Source organism: Aquarana catesbeiana, linkage group LG01, assembly GCF_042186555.1.
Source record: "Aquarana catesbeiana isolate 2022-GZ linkage group LG01, ASM4218655v1, whole genome shotgun sequence".
Lineage (NCBI taxonomy): Eukaryota > Metazoa > Chordata > Amphibia > Anura > Ranidae > Aquarana > Aquarana catesbeiana.
This window is the reverse complement of record NC_133324.1, coordinates 359,681,535-359,701,370: the sequence shown is the minus strand read 5'-3', so window position 1 is coordinate 359,701,370 and position 19,836 is coordinate 359,681,535. Positions and strand designations below refer to the sequence as shown.

Genomic DNA, 19,836 nt, shown 5'->3' with positions numbered 1-19,836 from the left:
AGGCACAGTTCCTTGTGTTTTTATCGGGAGTATATAGTTTGTATTTGCAGGCACTGTTGAAGACCTAATGTTTGCCGGTTCAAACATGTTGAAAATGTCTTTCACATGTCTGTACTTTCATTACAGGTTTCCTGTTAGATTGCTGTAAGTTTAAAGTGGAACTACAGGCAAAGTAATAAGGCATATGCTGCAGTCTAATCACTAGCATTAACAGGTTTTATTACCCGTTTATTGATCAGAAGAGCAGTTTATTTTATCCTCTCTAACAGTATGACAACACTGTTCTTTCTGAAATGTAGTATTGTCACCCTGCAAGACCAGCAGTTAGACCCCTTTTACACTGAGGCGCTTGAAAACTGCCGATAAAAAATGGTAAACGGTTTTCAAGCGCTTTTGAGTTAGCGGTGTACTTTTTTGAAGGTCACGCGACTCAAGAAACTGCTGCAAGAACCATTTGGAGGTGCTTTTGAAGCTCTTCCCATATCAATGGAGAGGGGTGCTTTTTTTTTGCGCTCAAAAAGATGCTGCTCACAGGAGTTTTTGCCAGCGCACCGCCCCAGTGTGAAAGCATCCATTGATTGACATTTTCTGGCGTTTTTTTTTTCAATGCAAAAGCGCTTAAAAAACTGCTCAGTGTGAAAGGGGTCCAAGAGAAGGTATGTTCTTTCTTTGGGGGGGGGGGGGGGGGGGGGGAAAGAGTCCTATGGATTAAAAAAAAAAGGCAATCATTGTAAGCATCTCTGATTAAAATATGCTTTTTCCCCCAACCCAGCTTGGTCTGTTCTACAAAGTGTAGAAAGCTACTGGCAGGATCTACCGGATAATAGAAACGGTTACAGAGGATGACTGCTATGACGTTGCACAGCATCTTGAAGTGAGATTTTATATTGATGTATAATCCATTTCTTGGAGTCAATTGAGGGGCACAGAAATTCAGACTGTTAAGTTCTACTGCTGCCTATATGAAGATCTGAAACTGGGAAACAAATTGTGGGCCAGCCCAGTATAACACCCTCCTACGCCCAGTATGACTCAGTTTTGTGACATAGTACCAGAAGGAAAATCATAGGCACAGAGTGGTAGGACTTGTGCCCCTCAAACTTGCTGGATACCAAAAAGTGGAGTTCCACCCACTTTTACAACTCTTCAGCATCCCTCACTAAGCTGTGCACTGTAAACAAATTGGATATTTTTTTTTTCTCAGCACCTACGGTATATCTGCTGTATTCATTTTTCACTTCCTCCTCCCTGGCCGTGGCTCATCGCATCATTTCCTATTTGCAATGCCTGCTGGGAAGGGGCGGCAACTTCCTCTGACACTGCCGTTGCTATGGATACCTGACCTGAAACCTATTACACTGCTTGTGCTGCACTGAGCATGTGCGAGATCTGCAAGGATGAGATCCAGGAAGAAATACAGTCTGGCTTCAGATGCCCACACTTAAGATGGCCACGGCCTGCTGTAAGTTTATAAAATAACAAAACAGACCTTAGTTTACAGACTAACTTTACTAGAATACATTAAGCTTGTGTATTATAGGGGTATTTTTATTCAAAAAGTATAATTTCAGGCGGAACACCACTTTAAGCAGTCTTTCTAATTTATATAGTGGCTGGGAGGTGAACTCTGACCATTTGAACTACAGCTTGATAATAAAAGGGAGATCTCCTTATGATAAACTGGAGAATGAGAGGAACGGAAGAAAAGTCCTAGTTGAGGTAAAAGGCCAAAACTACTTTAGGAAGGAAGTTTTGGGCCTCACCATCACCTTGTCCTGGTATAAGATCAGAGGGAGCTATTTACGTGATAAGGCCTCAGCTGTACAAGGTCCTAATAAAAGAATGAGAAGGCAGTGGTCTCTGGAATAAGATTGCAAGTACCAACGACCCCAAACATACAGCAAATACCATCAAAAACCAGCGCAAAGGGAGGATCTTAAGTGATGATTTGGCCCCCCCACACAGAGCCCTGATCTCAGAGTGTCTGGGAATACATGGAGACAGGATTTGAGGCAGCCTACATGCACAGAACTGTGGTTAGTTAATCAAGATGTTTGGAACATCCTACCTTCAAAAATGGTATACAAGCACTGTGGACTTAAAAGAATTGATGCGGTTTTGAAGGGAAAGGCTGGTCTCAAATATTGATTTTATTTTTTATTTTTATCAATTAACAAAATTGGAAGGTAAACAATATTTCTGTAATCATTCTTAAATTTACAGCATTTTTTCACACCTGCTTAAAAACTTTTGCACAAAGATAGCTAAATATAGAGAGATATCTATTCTATAATATCTCATCATTAAAAGATCACAGGTACAATTTCAGAAAAAAACTGATAAGAGCAAAGAGGCTTATACCAGGAAGAGATGGAACAAAATGTTTATCTCATATGTTTGTTTGTCTACATAGCTAGGCAATCTTTCTGTTGAACGTAATGCTCTTAAACCACTGGCATCAAATTCCATAATCGCGGTGAAACCCTCTGACAAAAGGGGGAACATTGTGATTATGGATAAGCATTTAGAGTATCAAAATTGCCAGTTTTCAAAAAGAATTTTACCAATTGATCGATGATGCATACGCCAACAATACAATATCCAAAAGCGATTGGGAATTCATACATTAAGATTTCCCACATACTCCCAAGTTCTACTCGTTGCCCAAAATCCATAAAAGTCTTCAACACCCGACAGGTAGACCTATCATCTAAGGGAACAGTTTACTTATGGAGAACTTGAATAGATTTGTCGACGGATACCTCCACATGTACTTAATCTGCCCAGCTACATACGGGATACAATACACCTGCTGCAGAATATAGATGGGACTTTTTGTGCTTCATTAAGTCCAGGGTCAACACAGCCGTCTACCAGGAGATTTTGGAGCACCTCACGCTTCCTTCCACAGGTGAGTTCTATGGGGATGCCAACTTCATTTTCTAGCAGGACTTGGCACCTGCCCACACTGCCAAAAGCACCAAAACCTGGTTCAATGACCGTGGGATTACCGTGCTTGATTGGCCAGCAAACTCGTCTGACCTGAACCCCATAGAGAATCTATGGGGCATTGTCAAGAGAAAGATGAAAGACATGAGACCGAACAATGCAGAAGAGTTGAAGGCTGCTACTGAAGCATCCTGGTCTTCCATAACACCTCAGGAGTGCCACAGGCTGATAGCTTCCATGCAACGCCACATTGAGGCAGTAATTGCTGCAAAAGGGGCCCAAACCAAGTACTGAGTACATATATGTATGCTTATACTTTTCAGAGGTCCGATATTGTTCTATGTACAATCCTTGTTTTATTGATTGCATGTAATATTCTAATTTTCTGAGATTGTGGATTTGGGGGGGTATTCATGAGCTGTAAGCCATAATCACCACAATGACAAATCATGGCTTGACCCATCTTGCTTTGCATGTAATGAGTCTATCTCATATTAGTTTCAGCTTTTAAGTTGCATTAGTGAAATAAATGAACTTTTGCACGATATCCTAATTTTTCCAAGTATCACATAATATACACATTATATATATATATATATATATATATATATATATATATATATATATATATATATATATATATATATATATATATATATATATATATATATATATATATATATATATACATACATACATACATACATACATACACACACACGAAATTGTTGGCACCCCATGGACATAATGTCACACGAAATTCCAAAAATGGGCTGGTCAAAATTCTTGGCACCCTTTCAAAATTGTGGATAAATAAGATTGTTTCAAGCATGTGATGCTCCTTTAAACTCACCTGGGGCAAGTAACAGGTGTGGGCAATATAAAAATCACACCTGAAAGCAGATAAAAAGAAGAGAAGTTCACTTAGTCTTTGCATTGTGTGTCACACTAAGCATGGACAACAGAAAGAGGAGGCGAGAAAAGTCTGAGGACATGAGAACCAAAATTGTGGATAAATATCAATCTCAAGGTTACAAGTCCATCTACAGAGATCTAGATTTGCCTTTGTCCACAGTGTGCAACATTATCAAGAAGTTTGCAACCCATGGCACTGTAGCTAATCTCTCTGGGAGTGGACGGACGAGAAAAATTGACGAAAGGTTGCAACGCAGGAAAGCCCGGATGGTGGATAAGCAGCCCCAAACAAGTTCCAAAGAAATTAAAGCTGTCCTGCAGGCTCAGGAAGCATCAGTGTAAGCGCAAACTCTCCGTCAACATTTAAATGAAACGCTATGGCAGGAGACCCAGGAGGACCCCATTGCTGACACAGAGACATAAAAAAGCAAGACTACAGTTTGCCAAAATGTACTTGAGTAAGCCAAAAGCCTTCTGGGAAAACGTCTTGTAAACAGATGAGACCAAGATAGAGCTTTTTGGTAAAGCACATCATTCTACTGTTTACCGAAAACGGAATGAGGCCTATGAAGAAAAGAACACAGTACCTACAGTGAAATATGGTGGAGGTTCAATGAGGTTTTGGGGTTGTTTTGCTGCCTTTGGCACTGGGTGCCTTGAATGTGTGCAAGGCATCATGAAATCTGAGGATTACCAAAGGATTCTGGGTCACACTGTAGAGCCCAGTGTCAGAAAGCTGGGAATGGGGCCGAGATCTCTGGTCTTCCAGCAGGACAATGACCCCAAATATACATCAAAAAGCACTCAGAAATGGATGGCAACAAAGCGCTGGAAAGTTCTAAAGTGGCCAGCAATGATAAAGTGGCCAGCAATGAGTCCAGAACTAAATCCCATTGAACACCTGTGGCAAGATCTTAAAATTGGTGTTGGGAAAAGGCGCCCTTCCAATAGGAGAGACCTGGAGCAGTTTGCAAAGGAAGAGTGGTTCAAAATGCCGAGTGAGAGGTGTAAGAAACTTACTGATGGTTATAGGAAGCGACTGATTTCAGTTATTTTTTTCAAAGGGTGTGCAACCAAATATTATTAAGTTAAAGTTGCCAAGAATTTTGACCAGCCCATTTTTGGAGTTGTGTGACATTATGTCCAATTTGTTTTTTTTCCTCCCTTTTTTTGTTTTGTTCCAATACACACAAAGGGAATAAACATGTGTAGGGCTGCAACTAACAATTATTTTCATAATCGATTAGTTGGCCGATTATTGTTTCGATTAATCGGATAATAACCTTAAAAAAGTGTGGTGTATAATTTAATATGTAAAGTTTAAAAAAAAGGCAATGTATTCTTCAAAATCTATATGCAGTGGTAAATATAAATAATCAACTATATGATTAGGGAGCAAAATCTCTAATCCACTCTGAGAATAACAGACAGAAGAGATATATACTGTATATACTATTGGAGGTTGAATCTGGTAAATATCAGACTCAGAGATCACATTTAGACCCCATTCACACTGGGGCACGTGTAATGTGCCCTGCTCCCACGTAATGTGCCCTGCCTCCTTGAAATGTGCCCTGCTCCCACGTAATTTGCCCTGCCTCCATGTAAAAGTTTACTTTAAAAGAAATAGTAATGCCTTCTATTACCCTCCAGTCTATCAGCCTCCACCTTCTCTGGGTTCAGATGCTGATCTTCCCCGCACAGTCTTTAAAGTCATTTTTTTTTTTTTTTTAAACAAACATGGTATACTTACCTGCTCTGTGTAATGGTTTTGCACAGATCAGCCCCGAATCTTCTCTTCTGGGGTCCCCCACCGATGCCTCTGGCTCCTCCTGCCTTTAGAGTGCCCCAATAGCAAGCTGCAAATTATAGTATAGTGTGCCTCTATAGCAAGGTAAAAAAAACTTCTGCTTTTAGACCCACTCACTTCCTGCCCAGGACTACATGTTCCATGAGGCATTGCTCCTCACACATTCACAAGTTCTCAGGCACTTCCTGACATGTATGGATGGTGCACTGAGCTATAGGTGTGCTGCACTGTATTTACTGATATGTAAACAAATAATGCATTCTGTATGCAGGCCAAATAATCGGCTGGCCGATTAATCGATTATGAAAATAGTTCACAACTATTTTCATAATCGATTAGTTGTCGATTAATCGATTAGTTGTTTCAGCCCTAAACATGTGTATAGCAAAACATGCGTTACTGCAATACTTTTCTGTGAGAAATACTTGATTTTCTGAAAAAATTTCTAGGGTGCCAACAATTTCGGCCATGATAGAGATAGATATATAAAATTTGTACTCATTGTATTTTTTGAATTGTAGCTATCATAAACTTCTATACCACTTTCTCCTGATGAAGAGCTATGATGCATAATCTTGAAACGCGTAGAACAGGGATATGCAATTAGCGGACCACCAGCTGTTGTAAACCTACAAGTCCCATCATGTCTCTGCCTCTGGCTGTCATGCTTGTAGCTGTCAGAGTCATACTATGCCTCATGGGATTTGTAGTTCTGCAACAGCTGGAGGTCCGCTAATTGCATATCCCTGGCGTAGAGTTTCACTCTGTATATTTGTACAAGAGTGATGTAAATTAGGTTTTCTACGATTTCATGTGGATATACACCATTGAACTTGTAAACTTGTGATACAAATTTTCTACGCATCTATGTTTTTAGAATTTGTATTAAACTTTTATTAATTTTTACATTTGTCTACATACACAATTTTTGGAGTCATTGCCTTTTAAAGCCCCGTTAGAGGGTCCTGTTTTGTTGTTTCAAGGTCTATATAGAGATAGGAAACATAGCTAACAAATGAATTTGCAAATACAACAGTTACACCTTTCTTTATAGTATAATACAGCAGAAAGTAGATTTGCCTGCCATAACAGAGAAGCAAGTTTGAAAGCATTAACTGGGGAGATGATATACAAAAGCCCAATTTGAATCCCATGGAAATGATACTTGACTGGGGCATCAGAACCCCTAAGATGAGAAGAGCAATATCTGCCCACCCTGAGCAGTGGGGGTGCCCTGTCACTGGAAAGAAGCCATAGAAAACCTTGCCTGCTTTGAAGGCCCCTGTATTCTCACAAAAGTATGTATGTCTTCTATTGGGAACCAAAAAAACACGGAAGAAAAAAAAAACACTTCTAACCTCAGGAGTAGATGTTCTACTGCTTAAGGCACTAGCCTTTTTTCTGGGGAAGAAAATTATTCTTATCCCCCCGCAATCTTTGGTACCTGTTTTGGGTGAGTACATCAAACTGGCATTAGCCCTCAAAAGCATAAAAGCACAATGCATTACATGCATAGAAACTCGTAGACCAGCATTAAAGCCAAAGGATTTGCACATGTGTATAGAGAGAAGACTTGCCTTTGGGATCTAATGAAATGTGTCCACCAAGCGTTGTATGTAGTAGTGTAGGGTCATTGGTAAAAGTTCAACTATGAGCTGAAACATTCCTTAGGATTGACCTAGAGGGTTCAGGTCATGCATTTAGTACAGACAGCAATGGTCTAGCAAATTGACATAAAAGCACCTGCAGCTTGCGTGGCAGGGCCTGCCAAAGAAAAGAGCCTGTTTGTTTTACAGGGTGCCCTTGGGATTGTCCTTCACAAAGAGCGAGCGCGCGAGAGAGAGAGAGAGCAAGCGAGAGAGAGAGAGAGAGAGAGAGAGAGAACGCGAGCGAGAGCTCGAGCTTGTAAGTCGCTGTGAACCCGGGCAGCGCTGAGAAAATAGCTATACTGTACCAGCTGAGGAGCCAGGAGTGTTTGCTGGTTGGAAAGCTTGCTCAGAGAAGAGCCAGGGTTTGCAAACTGCAGTAACTCAAATGAGTAACTTAATCTGTACTAGATGCCACAAGAGGAGGTTCTGCAGGCACAGTATTAACAGGCACAGCCTCTCAGCCACAACCACTGGATGTGCCTACAAGCAGGATCAAATGTTTGGCAGCAACATTAGAGGCTGGCCACACGTAAGGACAGCCCACCACAGTTGTATTGCGGCAACTTGGCCCCCCTGCGCGAATCACGGTTACTGTACGTCGGCTCGCGCATTTGCGGACTAATTGTCCGCCGGCGACCCACAATCACCTAGTACAGAGGCAGAATGGGTCTGCCTTTGTAAACAAGGCGGATCCCCATTCTGACAGGATACATGAGATCTACTGTTCCCAGTGATTTGCAACTGCAATCTCTGTCATGTCCCAGGCAGCCCACCCCCCCCCCTACAGTTAGAACACACTTAACCCCTTGATGGCTCCCTAGTGTTAACCCCTTATCTGCCAGTGTCATTTTTACATTGATCAGTGCTATAAAAACGCACTGATCAATGTAGTAAGTCCCTAAATCTGTCCCATAGTTTGTAGACACGATAATTTTTGCGCAAACCAATCAACATACGCCTAGTGCGATTTTTTTTTTTTTACCAAAAATACGTAGAAGAATATATATCGGCCTAAACTGATGAATACATTTTTTTCTTTTCCAAAAATTGTAGCTCTTTGTTTTTAGTGCAAAAAATAAAAACCGCAGGGGTGATCAAATACCAAAAGAAAGCTCCATTTGAGGGGAAAAAAAAGGAGGTAAATTTGGTTTGGGTACAGCACCGCAGAGCCATATCGCAAAAAATGGCCTGGTCATTAAGGGGTCAAATCCTTCCGGTCCTTAAATGGTTAATCCAACAGATTCCAGGTATAATCTTCCATGGCTGTGTCAAGGATTCAACAGATATGGAAGCTGCAGTAGGATCTGTAATGGCTTTGCTGCAGCAGTAATTTTGATAGGAGAATCATATGCGATAGAAAGAGAAAAACTAGCTAAAGAAGAAAGGAAGGTTCTCTCAGTAGAGATAAGAGGTCCATCACCTAAAAGGACACTAGAGAAAAAAAAAAAAAAAAAAACCCTCAAAACTAGCTGGGCGTTAGAGGGGTTATATTTGAGGGGGGGGCAGAAGCCTTCTTTTCCAGTCTAATCACATGAAGTTAGCTGCATATAACTCAATATTAAAAAGATTAGAAATCCTGTGTTCCATACTGTACAAGGAAAGGTTTTTGATGGCTGTTTTCTGCAATACAAGAGAACTTGAATAATAAAAAGTGTTTTCCTAAATATTTCAGTGCAGATCTGAAGGCTATGTCATGTAATTGGGAAAAATAAGGATTTATGAACTATACGATTTTATACAAATTACTTAAAAGGGGTTGTAAACCTTCGTGTTTTGTCACCTTAATGCATCAAGGTGAAAAAACACCTGTCAGTGACCAGGCCCCCAGTTTTACTTACCTGAACCCTTAAACTTGACCCGGCAGGGACACGCCGTCTCTCTGCCCGGGGTTCTGGGCTCTTGATTGGATAGATTGATAGCAGAGTAGCCATTGGCTCCCGCTGCTGTCAATTAAATCCAATGAGTCCTGTATTCGGCCTCTATGGACGCTGAATGCTGGACTCAGGAGTGCGCCCGCAAGGTAACCCCCTCGGGGAAGCGCTTCTCCGAGGGGGTTACCAGATGCGGGGAGGAGCCACCGGGGGACTCCAGAAGAAGAGCAGGTTCGGGGCCATTCAATGCAAATTGGGCTGCACAGTGGAGGTATGTTTTTTTTTTTTTTTTTTATTTACCTTTACAATCACTTTAAAATTAGAAAGCAAATATTCAAAAATAGAAGACTTAACCAAATCACATATCACTATCAAAAGGCTCATCTAGTATATGACTCACAAAACGTGAAAGAGCCCAAAACATATTACTTCCTGTAAAAAGAATGCAAAGGCAATAGTCATGAGGTCTGACTGGCTTTCCAAAAAAATAATTACTTACTAGAGTCTGGCATGATACGAAGATCTCCTTCTTTATAATCATCTAAAAGCTGATACATGTACAAGACAGGGTCCTTTTCATATGTTATATAAAACCACGTATTCATGATTGGCGCTCTTGCTAAAACCATCCCTCGCCATTCATCTTTAGAGCCATCTTCTGTTTCAAACATGTGTTCCACAGCTTTACCAATCATTGTGTCGGCCAAATGGGCATCGCTAATTCTGGATGAAGCTAAAAGAGAAGTATGAACACAGTTTAACATTTTACAATCAGATGTGTGTCCTCAAATATCCTTTTCCACAGCCATATTGTTACTCGATCATGTGTGTTACAATTAAGCGTTTCAGTTACTCGGGAAGTTATCAACTTTGAAATGCAGCAATAACTACCATTTCTGTCCCTCAAGTCTACTTAACCGCTTTATGTTCTTAAGACGTTATCAGGCTGAAGAACACCAGACTGAAGCTGGAAGAAATGTGGATTTCGTGACTTTCGATTGTTTACAAGTAGTTATTGCCATGTAAAGCATCTCATTAAGCCTGCTTCTACACTGTTTTTGAAGCGCTTTTGCATAAATTAAAAAAAAAAAAAAAAAAAAAAAAAAACGCCTGAAAAGCTTAAGAAAAATGCTTCCCTTTAAATTCTATGTATGTGTTGACCCTGGGATGGTGCGCTTCGGTTGCGGTGTAAAAAATCCTGTTTGCCGCATGTTTGGTCAGTTAAAAACTGCACCAGTAAACGCTCATTCCCATTGAAAAAAAAATGGGAACCCCATCATAAACACCTCTAAAACCACACCTACTAAGCATTTTTGATGCAGTCTTTGAGTCACATGTCCCTTAAAAAAAAAAAAAAACAAACATACCACAAATGCTGCAAAAGAGCAGCAAAACCCTCCATTAACCTTTAGGCATTTTGCTGGCAGTTTAGATGTGAACCAGTGTGAAAGTAGCCTAAACCAATCTCATTTGATCAGATCCTTTTGAGGGCAGAGGAGTCTATTAGACCCCAGATCTCTCAGTAAAGGGCACCTACTACTTACTGTCCATGCTATCACAAGGGATGTTAATCCCTTGTGAGAGCAATAAAGTTGATTCAAAACAAATTAAAAAAAAAAAGCACCAGTGTCCCCCTACATTAATGTGAACATGAATGTAGGCTTCACACGCATATGTAAACTGATCAGATCACACATTTGAGGTATCATCACGAATGTCAGAGTTCCAATTCTAGCCACAGACCTCCTGTGTAATGTTACATATATTCTGGTAAATATTCCTTAGCCAGTAGGTAAAATTGTAGTCTCTTCACTGGTCTTACAAACACAGCTTAGAAGTATTGTATATTAAAATGCTTGCTCACAGAGCTCCGTGGTTCAAGCTAGAATCTATGAACAAAACAGTGACTCATCGCTCATCTAAGAAAAGCATAGACCTTCAAATCAGAAAACTGATATTTCCATAGTCGGCATGGTACTATTTAATCAGAAAGCCCTGCACCAAAAACACACAGGAGCGACAAAGTAAAAAAAGACCAAGTTGCTCACGGAGTCTGCCCCTTTTTTTGTACTGAAATTTTTTAAAATCACAAATATTTAGATTTTTAATGGAGTTATGAGGCCATAAGAGACAATATATTTATACCAAAAAGGTAGACTTTTATACTACTCCACTCTATTCCAGAGCCAAAATGAAGCTTTCTATACAAAACAGATTTGAGATTGATTGGTACATATTTCTAGCAAGAACAATCTGAGATAATGTAGTACGTCAATCAGAGGATGTACCTATGACAGTACAAGAACTGACGAAAGGAAGCAGAAGGGAGGGCTGGAATAAAATATGTGATATGATAAATATGTATACAAAAAGAGTTTGAATTAGTCTGCATTGTGCACAAATGTATAAGGTTTTTGTATATGTCAGAAATTTGAAAACTATCCAGGTCTGCTGGAATTTAGGGATGTTTCTCTGGCCTTCTTGGTGGTAAAGATCATAGCTCTTATCAATTTCAAGATTTTTTTTGTACAGTTAAAGATGAGAACACATTCAGACTCTTCCTTTGCTTTTGTTTTGCCCCGTAGCCCCTGATAATTACTGCATTAAGGCACTTGTACTTTTAGGCTGGGTTCACACCTAAGACGGATCCGTTGCACAGCAGGGGTCCAGTGTGTCCTGGGTCACTGTTTAAGGTCTGATTGCAGCCTGAATTTTGGGCTGAATTCAGACCCGAAACGGACAAAAAAAAAAAGTACGTTTTATTGCTAAATGCACCGGACCTGCTGCAGAGCTATGCAAGCCGGCTCCATAGAGAGCCAGTCATCCAATTTGCATAGGTGTGAACCCAGCCTTTATACTTGTATATACACACACAAACCACTTTAAGGGTTTTTTTTTTTTCTGCATCAAAAATGCATTGAAAAGTAGGTTATATGGTTGCCAACGGTATACTTCACATCAGTGCGGTCAGCTCCAGAAAAAAAAAAAGTAGAACATGCTGTATTTTTCCTGCATTAGAATTTGGTAAAATGCATCAAATACACTAGACATCAGAACAGACCTGGAGTGCATTTTTGTGTAGTGAACCTTCCCTAAAAAAAAAAATTCTACTCCATCACTTTGGTATATGCATGTTTTGTTGGAGAGCCTTTAGTTGTGCATTATAGGTTATAGTAGTGCCATTATGGCAAGGGGGAAGAAGAAAAAAAAAAAAAAGGATCACTGAGAGCTGCAGGGGTTTCCCCAGCAGGGGGGGGGGGGGGGGGGGAGAGGGCTTAAGTAGGTTTATTTAATGACAGTTACCAATCCTTTATTCTTAATGGAAAACACCAGTTTTTTTAGCATCACCCAAAAAAAACATTAATAAAAAGTAAACCTCAAAAATCACAATAATTTAAACTATAGGACCATAACAATCTCAATTAAGACTGAATGGTGTTTTTTTTTTTTTTTTTTTTTTTTATAAAACGCTGACAGAATTTTTGCATACACACGAGGCATGGAAGGGAAGGAGGATTTATTTGGCTCTTCTAAACAAGGTTTGGGTGTATTTATATAAGTGTAACACTGAAGATCTATTCTAGCCCTCTGGTGTCTCAATGAGGTCTGGAAGTTACCATGACAACACAGCAAGGATACATCTCAACAAAGTCTGGTATACAGACTCAGCTGTCACTGAGCATTAGAAACAGTTCTGACAAACTGCAAAAACCTAACACACTATATATATATATATATATATATATATATATATATATATATATATATATATATATATATATATATATATATATATATATATATATATATATATATATATATATATCACATATACATACACACAGCAAAATTCGAGCTGTGGGTACACTTTACTAGTTTTTGGATAAAAAAAAATAAAAATCTGACAGCTCCAGTCAGAACCACTGTGCTAACAATCAGATGTTAGTACAGCCATCTCCCCTACTGTTCTATCGTGTTCTGACAGGGGGACGCCCCCCCTCCTCTAGAACACTTTGGTCAGGATCAGGAGCAAACAATGCAAAATTTTCTTGGAACAAGAGAAATATATATCCATTTCTGCACCCACATTAAAGCCTAGTACACACAGGCCGAATATCGGACGTTTTTTATTGAACCCGCCGATGTCGCCCGACATTTAGCCCTGTGTGTACTAGGCTTTAGTGTGGATGTAGAAATGGATATTTCTCTTGTTCAGAGAGAGAATATAGCATTGTATGCAGTACAATATCCAGCTGAAGTATAATTACTAAAGGACCCGGGGTGAGATGGAGCTAGAAATAAAGCCACTAAAGTACTTTTATCAATTAAGGTTCCTACGTACCGTATGTGTGCAATAAAGAGATTAGCATTAGGCAGTTTATGATCTGTAATCAGTGCATGTGCTGAGCGATAGTCTAGTCTGTATACCAGATTTTACCACAATGTAACTTCGGAAGGTTTCTATGGTAACCGCCATGCAATTTCAGACAGGAATGATGTTTAGGAGGGAAGAGGGTGGTGTCCAAAAAAGAAGTACATTTTATTCTTTATAGCACAAATGCACTCAAGGAAGAGGCAGTCAGGAATTAAAACACTAGTTCTTTCATTGAAGCATATTTATGGTCAAAACATAAAATCATTCATTTCCATAATTGTGCTTCAATTATTCCTAGACTACTTTTTACTCTGATCTTGAAGCTTGTAAATGTACTCAAGTTCCCCACACATTTACTCCTTTGAGCGCGAAGACCTTTTGTGGTTAAAGTGGAGTTCCATTGTTTTGTAAATTTATGAAAAGTCAGCAGCTACGGAAAAAAGGGTACCTAATGTCAGGAAACGTTCCATCCGCTGGTAATATCTACCATTTGGCATGCAGTACTGAGGTCCACCAGCAGGTGTTTCCTGGCAGTTTGGAACTGTCAGAAGAGCTTTTCCCTGCTGATGTTATGTCATCTTAGGGCCGCAGTACTGGCGTCCACCAGCGGATGGATCCTGGCAGTGTGGAGCAGACAGTACCTCCTACAATCAGGTGTCACTTGAGGCCAATCACAGGCCTATAAATACCCGGCAAGCAATCACATGTATCTGGAACCTGTATCCAATCCCATCCTGATCCTGTCCCTCCTGTGTTCCTATTCCCTTGTAGCCATATCCCATCCATTATCTCCCTCTCCTACCTGCCCTTGTTCAGTTGCTGATCCCCGTTTATGACCCTGGCCTGGCTAACGTGTTTGATTTCGGTACTTCCCTTTGGCTGTATATATTATCTGATTGTCTGTGGGTTTCTGTTGGTTGGTTGAGCACTATTTGTATTTGGGGTGTTGTTATTTATATCACTTATCTTAAATAAACATTATTCTATTTCACTTTACATGCGGTTGCGTTTCCTCTTTGCAGTCCACACAATCTGGTCACACCTGTTCATGACAGTATACCAAGGCCATCCCTGTCCAGAAGTGGCTGCACAGGGGAACCATCTCGGTTCCATTTCACGCTGCTGGGATGAATTCAGATATAATTTTTATTATGCTCTGCTGGCAACAGAGAGTTCTGAATATCTCCTCCAGACATTGGAAGGGTGATCCAGTGATCAGCTGCTGGAGATTATCCGTTTAGCTCACTCTGTGGTCGATCAGGGCAGTATATGGTTTGAGGATGTTCAGCCTTTGATTGGAATGCGTACAGAGCTGGCTCTGCCTTGTATCCCAAAGGGCCATGATAACTTTTTGCCCCCCTTCAGCATTAACCAGGTTGCGTCCTTAGTATGGCTGTTGGAGGATGACTCTGCATCCTTTTTTGAGCATTATTTAGTTTGTCCCAAACAGTTGCTGGAAGAATGTATAGATGAAGTACAGTCCCTGGTCAGACAGAGGATATGTGAGCCCACTTTTGTGCTACCTGTACTTCAGGCATGGTCAGACCTGTTATGCCCAGCTTCTGTCAGCTCTCCACAACCCAGACCTGCTACTAAACACCTGCCTGCTCAGATGTCCTTTCTCCCATCACCCCTGGCAACCTCAGCTACAGTCCAATATACCCTGCTCCCCACCTGCCTCTTCTCTAATACCTGCAACTTCCCCACAAGAACTTCCTCTGGCCGCTGTTCCCCCTTCCTTGCCATATCCCAGCCCTTCATTTCAGTATGCCTCACCTTCTGTCTACAGTCATACAGCCACCTACAGATCTCCAGCAGTTAAGCCAAAGAAGAAACGGAAGTTCTTCCCCACTCACACGATCCTGCCAGTAACCCAACTTGTTCCACACCAACCAACCTGTTCCAGCCTGCGTTCATGCCAGTTGAACTTGATGACCCACCTAAACCTGCCAACCTGGTGCCTGCCATCCAGTCTGATGTGCCTGCCTCCCAGCTTGATGTCTTTGCCTCCCAGTCTGATGTGCCGCTGTCCAGTCTGTCCTGATGCCTGCCTTCCAGCCCGAAGTCTCGGTGTCCGCCATCCAGTCTAATGTGCCGCTGTCCAGTCTGTCCTGATGCCTGCCTTCCAGCCCGAAGTCTCGGTGTCCGCCATCCAGTCTAATGTGCCGCTGTCCAGTCTGTCCTGATGCCTGCCTTCCAGCCCGAAGTCTCGGTGTCCGCCATCCAGTCTAAAGTGCCGCTGTCCAGTCTGTCCTGATGCCTGCCTTCCAGCCCGAAGTCTCGGTGTCCGCCATCCAGTCTAATGTGCCGCTGTCCAGTCTGTCGCTGATGCCTGCCTTCCAGCCCGAAGTCTCGGTGTCCGCCATCCAGTCTAATGTGCCGCTGTCCAGTCTGTCCTGATGCCTGCCTTCCAGCCCGAAGTCTCGGTGTCCGCCATCCAGTCTAATGTGCCGCTGTCCAGTCTGTCCTGATGCCTGCCTTCCAGCCCGAAGTCTCGGTGTCCGCCATCCAGTCTAATGTGCCCGCCGCCCAGCCTGGCGTGTTCCCATCTGCCGCCCAGCCTGGCGTGTTCCCGTCTGCCGCCCAGCCTGGCGTGTTCCCGTCTGCTGCCCAGCCTGGCGTGTTCCCGTCTGCCGCCCAGCCTGGCGTGTTCCCGTCTGCCGCCCAGCCTGGCGTGTTCCCGTCTGCCGCCCAGCTCAATGACCCGGATGTGCCAGCTATCTGCCCGGATGTGCCTGACGACCAGCCTGAAATACTGTCTTCCACCATTCTGCTTGATTCCATAGACTATGGACAATTAAAACCAGTTGGAGTGTCCGGAGGCCGCTCCTTTGAGGAGGGGTAATGTCAGGAAATGTTCCATCCGCTGGTAATATCTGTCATTTGGCATGCAGTACTGAGGTCCACCAGCAGGTGTCTCCTGGCAGTTTGGAACTGTCAGGAGAGCTTTTCCCTGCAGATGTTATGTCATCTTTGGGCCGCAGTACTGGTGTCCACCAGTGGATGGATCCTGGCAGTGTGGAGCAGACAGTACCTCCTACAATCAGGTGTCACTTGAGGCCAATCACAAGCCTATAAATACCTGGCAAGCAATCATATGCTTGCCTTGGTATCTTTCTTCCTTGCGCCCTGTATCTGGCACCTGTATCTGGCACCTGTATCTGGCACCTGTATCTGGCACCTGTATCTGGCACCTGTATCTGGCACCTGTATCTGGCACCTGTATCTGGCACCTGTATCTGGCACCTGTATCTGGCACCTGTATCTGGCACCTGTATCTGGCACCTGTATCTGGCACCTGTATCTGGCACCTGTATCTGGCACCTGTATCCGATCCCATCCTGATCCTGTCCCTCCTGTGTTCCTATTCCCTTGTAGCCATATCCCATCCATTATCTCCCTCTCCTACCTGCCCTTGTTCAGTTGCTGATCCCCCTGTGTATGACCCTGGCCTGGCTAACGTGTTTGATTTCAGTACTTCCCTTTGGCTGTATATATTATCTGATTGTCTGTGGGTTTCTGTTGGTTGGTTGAGCACTATTTGTATTTGGGGTGTTATTTATATCACTTATCTTAAATAAACATTATTCTATTTAACTTTACATGCGGTTGGGTTTCATCTTTGCAGTCCGCACAATCTGGTCACATCTGTTCATGACAGCTGCTGACTGACCTGTGACAGGTCCCAGAAGATTACAGAGAGGGAGGGGATGCCTAGTGGGAGAGGAGTCGCCGCCTAGGCGGCCAAGCGACAGAAGTGAGACAGGAAGTACCTGTCAAAACCAGGTACCCACTCCCCCCCCAAAAAAATTACATGCCAAATGTGGTATGTAAGGGGCCAAGTAGTGCTTAAAGCAGAAGCTCCACTTTTGGGTAGAACTCCGCTTTAAGCCTATAGGGCTACAGTTGGACCTGAATGATTCAAATGGTGATAAAAAGAGATAGAATGGCAAGTGTGAAATAAATATCTTGTACAATACTGTAGGACATACAAACATCACTTTTACTGTGCTGAGAGAGATTAAGACTGGATTTTCAGAACATTTACAACACTTTTCTGGCAGGAAGAAGATTTGTCTCGAGGGTGTCCCCCTATGAAAACCAAAGTTGTCCAGTCACAAGGAAAATTTAAAGCTATAATAAACCCAAAAAGGTAATAAAATTGCAGCTTACTAAACATTATATGTGATAGCAGTATTGTTGATCTGGGGGGGGGGCATCAGGCAAACTGCAGATGTAGTTTAGGTAAAACTGGCCACATAAGGAACAAAATTCGAGCTGTGAGTAGCCTTGTCTGCACCCTCTTGCTTAATATCCTTTGACCTGAAAATCAAAGAAGCTGGACGGAAAATTGTAAGCCAAACTGCAGATGCAACCAATCAAATAGATGTAGCCACCTTATTCTGACAGCCATGGGTGCCGGCTGCCAGAATACAATAGCCAGCAGGGGAGATTCCTCAATTTATATGCTGTTAATTAATATTCCTGTTAGCTATTTAACAATTTTTTTTTCTATGCTTTTATTAGCACACACTATTGACTGCTGGGTATTTTCAGTTTGAGAATTACTGGACTGTTGCCAATCGGCCAATGAGGCATGTTGAAACACCTTGGGGGGAAGAGACTATTCTCTGAAGTCCACGCACTGGCAACCAAGGAAGACTGCCTGTCAAATTTTCCATGCTTCAGAAGTGCATGGTGGTCAGAGCTAGGAAGTGAAGTTCAGCTTTGCTCAGACCAAAAACCGCATCTGCTTTTTAGGGGGCATGATAATTTTGATGGTTGATATATGGCACTGCCATGGCAGTGTTTAACTGAATCCTGGCTGGATGACTGTGCAGAATGGAGGTCCAACATTGAAGGCATAACCAAATATCCCCGTGTGCAAGAATATTGAGCAGGAGTCAAGCCTGAGAGAGTATTTAGGCCCCAAATGATTTGGAGAAAGTATTTGCCCAAAAGAATGGGTGATCCACCATGCCAATACAAGCTTAGTTTTGCTGGTCAAGCTTATGGGGTTATCGAAAGAGTGTGCCCACTTGTCCCATGCTGCCAGAATGTGGAGTTGCAGCTGCTGGGAGTAAAACAGGACATAAAAAGAGGGTTATCTGGCTCCTGGACTGTGAAAGTAAGAGGTCTGTCCTGTGAAGAGATTAGAGGTCGACCGATATGGGTTTTTCTCTGGCCGATGCCAAAGCCGATATTTAGAAATCGCGGTGGCCGATGGCCGATATATGATGCCGATTTTTTTGGGCCGATCTATTAGGCCAATTTCTTTTTTTTTTTTTCCCTTCATCGCATTAAAATCTAACAGTTAGACCCCTTTCACACTGGGGCGTTTTTCAGGCGCTTTTGGGCTAAAAATAGCGCCTGTAAAACGGCTCTCCTGCAGTCTATGTGAAAGCTCGAGTGCTTTCACACTGAGGCGATGCGCTGACAGGATGTTAAAAAAAAAAAAAAAGTCCTGCAAGCGGCATCTTTGGAGCGGTGTATACCGCTCCTCCACCACTCCTGCCCATTGAAATGAATGCGCACCGCTGCCGAAGCGCCTGCAAAGCTTTTCAGCAGCAGCGCTTCAGGGGCGCATTTAACCCCTTCGGCCGCTAGCTGGGTTATAAGCGTCCCGCTAGCAGCCGAATAGCACCGCTAAAATGACGGTAAAGCGCCGCTAAAAGTAACAGCTTTTTACCGTCAACGCATGCCCGCTCCAGTGTGAAAGCAGCCTTAAGTAATAAGTGATACAGAAATTTTTTTATATTTAAACATTTATTAAACAAAACAAACCTCCAATCAGTTCACTTGTATGTATAATTTAGATTTAAAAAAAAAAAATAACTATCTTAAATATTAAAAATATTAAATACACAAAAACAGGTAATCAAAACTTTTGGACAAAAAAAAAAATGGGCTAACTTTACTGCTTTTTTTTTTTTATTTATTTCATTAGTGTATTTTTTCAAAAAAAATTGCGTTTGAAAGACCGCTGCGCAAATACCGTGTGACATAAAATATTGCAACAACCGCTATTTTATTCCCTAGGGTCTCTTCTAGAAAATATATATATATACACACACACACACACACACACACACACACACACACAGGTAAAAGCCAGTATATTAGAATATTTTGAAAAACTTGATTTATTTCAGTAATTGCATTCAAAAGGTGTAACTTGTACATTATATTTATTCATTGCACACAGACTGATGCATTCAAATGTTTATTTCATTTAATTTTGATGATTTGAAGTGGCAACAAATGAAA

The 19,836-nt window shown here is 41.9% G+C and overlaps 1 protein-coding gene across 2 annotated transcripts in view; it reads right to left on the bottom strand.

The window, feature by feature from the left end:
- Positions 1–19,836, bottom strand: part of SPIN1 (spindlin 1) — a 98,963-nt gene that overhangs the window by 2,147 nt on the left and 76,980 nt on the right. For both annotated transcript variants that reach the window (XM_073632956.1, XM_073632957.1), the window contains exon 5: positions 9,694–9,927. In XM_073632956.1, coding sequence (XP_073489057.1) covers positions 9,694–9,927 — 234 coding nt within the window. The remainder of the gene's footprint in view (positions 1–9,693; positions 9,928–19,836) is intronic.